We start from the raw sequence: 6,000 nt of genomic DNA on the forward strand, positions 1-6,000 counted from the left end.
CAACCGAAGGCGCTGTACCAGAGCTGAGCTGAGAATGCAGAAGTGCCTTGTGTGCGGGTCGGTGCTTAGGCTACTAGACCCCTGTGATGCCTCTCTCCTATGTGAGCTCCCGGCCAGGCAAATCACCAAACTTCCTGACTGATCCAGTTCCTCCTTTGGTTTGGCCCACTTTAGAGTTTCATTCTACCAGAAGGATCAAATTAGAGAGATGGCCCGATCTACAAGATTGGAGTCAGAGATAGTGGGTCCAATTCTTCCCCTGAGGAAGTCGCTTACACTACAGAATGGGTTTGTAAAGCTGCAATTCCCATTTGATAGCATTTCACACCCACTTTGCACTGGTGTAAGTAATTACGCATGTAACAGGGCAAGGGAAAATTAAGCCTAAGTTAACAGACATAATGAGTGATGTATTCAACGATATTAGGCAGGAGATTGCCTGGCAGTTACACAGGGACTTCCTGAATCTCAATTACACTATCTCAGGTACTTATGTGCCTTCCCTATTACCATCCTGCTGGGGTGCCTCACAGTCTTTAATGACTTTATCCCCAATGCACCCCTCAGAGATAGGGCAGTTAAACATGGGGAACCAAAGCTCAGTGAGAGTGAGTGATCTGCCCAAAGTCGCACCGGATGTCTGTGGCAAAGCCAGTCTCCCAGATCCCAGGCTGATGCCCAAACCATTGGGAAACGCGTCCTCTCTAAGGGCCCCTTGATACCACTCTGGCAGCATAAACAAGAATGTGGACCCTGATTTTCAGAAATGCTGAGTATCCAGAACTCCAGCTGAAGTCAATGGGAGAATGCAGACACTCAGCACCGTTGAAAGTCAGGCCTTGACTTAATGCACACCCAGGACAGAGGTGCTGTTACCACTCCAGAGACCTGGGAGTGTCTGGAAGTTATAAGAGTGCAGGGGAAGGTGTTTCATCTTAATATTTAGAATGTCACAAGTGTGGGTCTGTTGCGCAAGACCTGCATCTGATGTTACTGTGACTTCTTTGCCATTCTAACACACAAAAAGCCTTCCCTGTATAGGAAGGGGGAGGAACTCAGAGCCCAGTGCCATGTCGGATGGCACAGTGGTATTATGAAGGAGGCCTATGCTATGCATTACTCTGGAAGTGAGTTGCTAGGGAGTGGCTTCAGGGTAACATCAGTAGTTTTCTGAGGACTAATCTTTGTACAACGTGCCAGTGTGTCTCCTAGGAACATGCTTAGTGAGCCCCAGAGCTGCCAGTTCTCATGATATTCGGTGTTTCCTTAAAGCTCTAGGTACTGGAATCATCTGATTGTATGAAACTCTTAGCTTTTATTGTAAAAAAAATGAAGTTTCTAGCCCTCATGGTTGAGATGAAAGGTCAGCTCTCAAACACTGGAAGGCAGATAACATGAACCCCAAGTTTGCTAGTTTTAAAAATCACATGATTTAAGCAAATCTCATGATTTGTTGGCACCTGACTCTTGATTGTTATATGCCTGAGGCTGGCAACACTATGTTAGCTCTTACTTTCTTGTGTCTTAAATGGGAAATGTGCTCCCTCCGTGCCCCACTCTGGGAGGGGGGTTCCCTCCATACCCTCAGCTCCCTCTGTCCCACACTGGGAGATTGAGGGGATCTCTCTCTGTACAGTAGGTGTTAGCTACAATAGTCTTTGCTAGGGAAACTATGTGGGGGGCCGGGGGGGAATCAAACTAGAAAAAGGTGAAACGGGTACTCAGTATTATTTACTCGGGAGTGTATTGCACAAACTTTGGTATGCAGCCCAGAAATATTTGATTTATTGCATTAAAAAGGGAAATGCAATCTTGCTTAACTCTTCTAAAGACAGCTGGCAGAATCTGGAGAAGGGATTTCAAAGTCAGTGTTAGTAGCCTCATTTAACTTTTTTCTGATTTACTCCAGGTTTTGGAAGCAAATACAGCAAAGCAAGTGGAACGATAAAGAGAGAAGAGTTAAGCCGTTTAATCAGAAATTGTGGTGGTTGGAGTTTTCTGGCAAGTGATATTCCCACAACACATTGAACTGGCTTTAGGTCTTGGCAGAGCACGGTTAACCCTTTCCGTTCTATTTCATAGAAGTGATCAATGTGTGTATTTTATCCCACTCCCACTGAAGCTAGTAAACCACACCCACACCCACCCCGCCCCAGCCTGTCTCTAGATATAGAAGCTTTTAAAGCAAAGACAAACCAAAGTAGGATTTGCGAGCTCAGTCCCAGGATATGGACTGGGAGTGGACAGGAGAGGGTGCACCACCTGCATGGCACCTATGTGATATCCTGGAAAAGCACCAGATTCTCTGTCTCTCTAAAAAGAAAACCTGTGTTTGCTTTATTTTAGAAACTAGAGCAATTCCTTCTTACAATGCTCTGTTATGCAGCTGGGGCCTGATCCAAAACCCATGGTCATTGATGGAAAGACTCGCAGTGACTTCACTGGGCTTTGGAGGAAGACTCTGTGTAGTAATTTGGTCCAGCCAGTGATCCTCCCACACAGGTTATAGTAAAGGATAGTCAGTAGAAAGCGCACACACACACACAGATTTTGGCTTTGAGATTTTGCTGGGAAGGGGAAAAAGCCCAACAAGTTGTTTTTTTTTGGGGGGGGCAGGAAAAGTGGATTTGTTTATCCCTTTATGAATTTTCACAGAAAGCCCCTTTGACAGGTTAAGTGAACATGTGCCTGTCAACAAATCAGAGCGGGTTTTGCATCTGTGACCCATTCTCCCCACCACCAAACTTGTCAGTTTTGGTCCAGAGAAGCCCAAACCAGAAATGTCATCTGGTTTTACTGCCCCAGATTATGGGGTTTCATTGTTTCCTTAATATGCAACCAGAGTCAAACAAACCCAGGGGAAAAAATAAAAGCCTAACAACCTGTTATGTCAAAAAAACAAAACCTACTTCTGCAAACCTTGGGCTCTACAGCCTGTCCTGGTGTTAGGAAGAAAACTATATACTCTGTATAGGGAAGTTCCAATCTAAGGGTTTAAAACAGAGGCTCTCCCAAAGTGTCTATTTAAAACCACCCACACAAGTCTTATTTTTACACTTGATTGCTCAGTGTTGCCTGAGCAAGACCTAGTGTATCAGAAACCCTGTTAACGTACCACTGGTTGAAAGCAAGGCAGCCACATCTGCTGGTACAGTTATGTTAAATCAAAGTTTCCTCATGTGCCCCAATTCCCTACCGCTGAACAGAGTGCTAAAACCTTTCCAAGTTGCTCTCTTAAAACAATTACTGTAGGGAAAAGCAATTGGGAAGGAAGGAAGGGAAAAAAAAAAAAAAAAGACTCCACACAAAGTAGAAGGCTCCATGCCAACCATTAACTCTCACTCCATTTTGGCTTCATTTTCTTGTTTTTCCTCTCCGAATTTTCATTCCTCTGAGACCGAACATGCTGCAGTGTTTCTCAGAATAGCGTTTAATACTCTCTTAAGGCTCTGAAGCTAAAGAACTGTCTGTCCCTTCCACACAATGCACAATCTTAATATTCCCCCCTGCCAAACGACTTAAGAAAAGCATGCAATATTTTGTTAGAAGAGGTCTATTTCAAGTTCTGTCCAATAGCCCATAGGTGACCTTGCATGACCTCGTATACTAGAAATGAGATCTAAACACCATAATTTGAGTGCAGATCAGAATGTTGTGACTTGAGCCCTCTAATATAAACACACACACACACACACACACTTAAGGTGATCTTAGTATTTGCCTATGAAATAAACATTCCTAGTGAGTTCCATATATCATTCTCCCATGATCACCTGCTATTCAGTTTCCGATACTGGCTGTGGTGCTGGTATACAAGGGCAATGCTTCTAATTTACTTTTGAGCTTTAAATGAACCTATGCACACATGCACAAGGAGCAGAAAATCCATTAAAAAAAAAACTGCTCCACTCCAACTCCAGTCTGGGAATCCCGGCATGATGCCAGTATCTCCATTCATACAAGGACTCAGGAGTCCAGAGCGAGCATACGAGTTCCCTGCAGTCCCCCAGTGACAGATCTCAACTCCCCTCCCCTTAGTCAAGAGCAGTGTCCCACCAGGTGCAGTGTGCAGACATACACCAGTTTTCTAAGGGTGAGCCACCCCCTTGCAGGGGCACAGCTCTCCTCTCAGTCCTCTGTAGCTGTGCATATACACCCAGCCCCCAGATGAGTCCCTACAGCGCAATGCTGTTACAGCCTAGCCAGCAACTTGTGTCACCCTTCCCTTTTTTAACCTGTTAGGCTCCCACTGGGAGAAGTCCTCTAATTTAAAGTGAAGCGGCTCAGCCGTCATTTGAGGTCCCTCTAGCGACCCTAAAGGGGAACTGCAGCCAGGCGGGAACTCTTGCTTTTCTGTTTCCAAAGCCCAAGCTCCACACGCAACCAAGGGAGAAAGGGGGGGGGGGGTGAGGGGGAAGCAGCTCATAAATACTCTCGCCCTCCTACACCGGTCACTTTTGCAAATATCCCATTGCACCCTCTTGCAAGGACTTCACCATCACTCACTTACACAGGAAATGCCGGGATGCAGCAACAAGAAATACAAATTGCCAGCCAAACGCGGCTCCTGGTTGTAATCACGTTGTTTGCATGAGTCCAAAGCGACACAACCCAAACCCTCCTGCCTTGCTTAAAAAAAAGAAAGCGCCAAGCCCGGCCCCCCGCTCCTGCAGGCGAGAGATCTCTCGCAGCGAGCTGGGCAGCTTTTTCAGCTCATTTCCAACCCCGCGTCCTTCTGTGAACTGGGGACACGCGCGCGCGCTGAGCAGAAGGAAGAGTCAGAGAGGAGGCTCTGGATCTGCTGGGCTGACCATCAAAAAGCCTGATGGGGCTGATCTTAGCTCAGCGAGCCCCCTGGCTGCCCCCTCTGCCTGCTGCGGCACTAGAGACAAGTCCAGCATGGGTTGTTTAATGTTGCCCTTACCTTTAAACTTCCACTGCTACTTTCAACTTCTTGTGTGCAGACCTGGAGTAAGGCTGGGTGGCTGGAGCATTCATCCATGTATCTCTCTGCTCCTGACATGCTTCTGTCCTGCTTGGTTTGTTGTTTAGTTTAATTTGGGGGGGGGGGAGGTTTTTGGTGTGTCAAGTCCCTGTTTTACGAGGATGTTGCTGGTTTTGCTTTGCTGTCTCTTGGCTTGTTCTTGCTTTTCCAAGAGTCTGAGCTGGTGGGGCTTGGTTCTCCCAGCTGCAGCTATAGTCTCAATTAGCTGCTCCACAACTGAGGAGACAGGCTGAGAGCACTCACTGCCCCTTCTTTTATACACCATCCAATGGGCATGCTCCAACTTCTACTGTAACAACGATCAAGGCAACTCAGCCAATAACCTTGCAGAAGTTATCTAACCCCTCTTTCCCCCTCCCTCCCTCCCTCCCTCTCTCTCTCTCTCTCTCTCTCTCGTGTAACCCTCGGAGTCTCACACTAGGAAAAAGTTTCAGTAACATGGTTTCATAGAATGTTCCTCTCAGGGGGTTGAATGCAGCTACTGCTCCATGCAGAAAAAAATCCCTGTCCTTTGGGTGAGGGCAGAAGGAGGGTGTCTGCTTTCATTGCATGCTGCTTTTCACATGCAGGTAAAGTGAGCAATAAGCATGTGAACAGATGAATGCAGTTTTTATTTTTCAAAAAAGAGCAGCTCATTCTGGGGTGGCCAAATGCCCTACTAGGGCTACCATGTTCCAGACTAACGCGACCAAATGTTTAGGAATGTTTGCCTTTGAGTTCATCGGTGTTTCATTTAATTTCACCAGGATCCCTATGGGGAAAACAATCCAATATCAGCTGAGTCGTAATTCATAAGCCAATGGGTACCAAGCAGTGAGTCTACATAGTTCTTTTCCATGGGGAGAACTACCCATTTTCCACACTGAAACCTCTTCATCCAAGTCAGTGTACTTTTCTTAAAAGATGCCTGTTTCATCTTGAATCTGATCTTTCCTCCTTTCACACAACATCCGCTGAGCTCCTTAACTGAGTCAAAATTCCTCACTTTCCAAGAA

General features: G+C 46.2%; 1 protein-coding gene across 1 annotated transcript in view; it reads right to left on the reverse strand.

Annotated features, from left to right (window-relative positions):
• The window catches only part of IGF2 (insulin like growth factor 2), a 28,646-nt gene extending 23,407 nt beyond the window's left edge, over positions 1–5,239 (reverse strand). The window contains exon 1 of the mRNA XM_084631086.1: positions 4,925–5,239. Within this exon, the coding sequence (XP_084487212.1) occupies positions 4,925–5,023 (99 nt within the window). The 5' untranslated portion in view covers positions 5,024–5,239. The remainder of the gene's footprint in view (positions 1–4,924) is intronic.
• Positions 5,240–6,000: the final 761 nt, after the last annotated feature.

Source organism: Lepidochelys olivacea, assembly GCF_965140295.1.
Source record: "Lepidochelys olivacea isolate rLepOli2 genome assembly, chromosome: 6".
Taxonomy (NCBI): domain Eukaryota; kingdom Metazoa; phylum Chordata; order Testudines; family Cheloniidae; genus Lepidochelys; species Lepidochelys olivacea.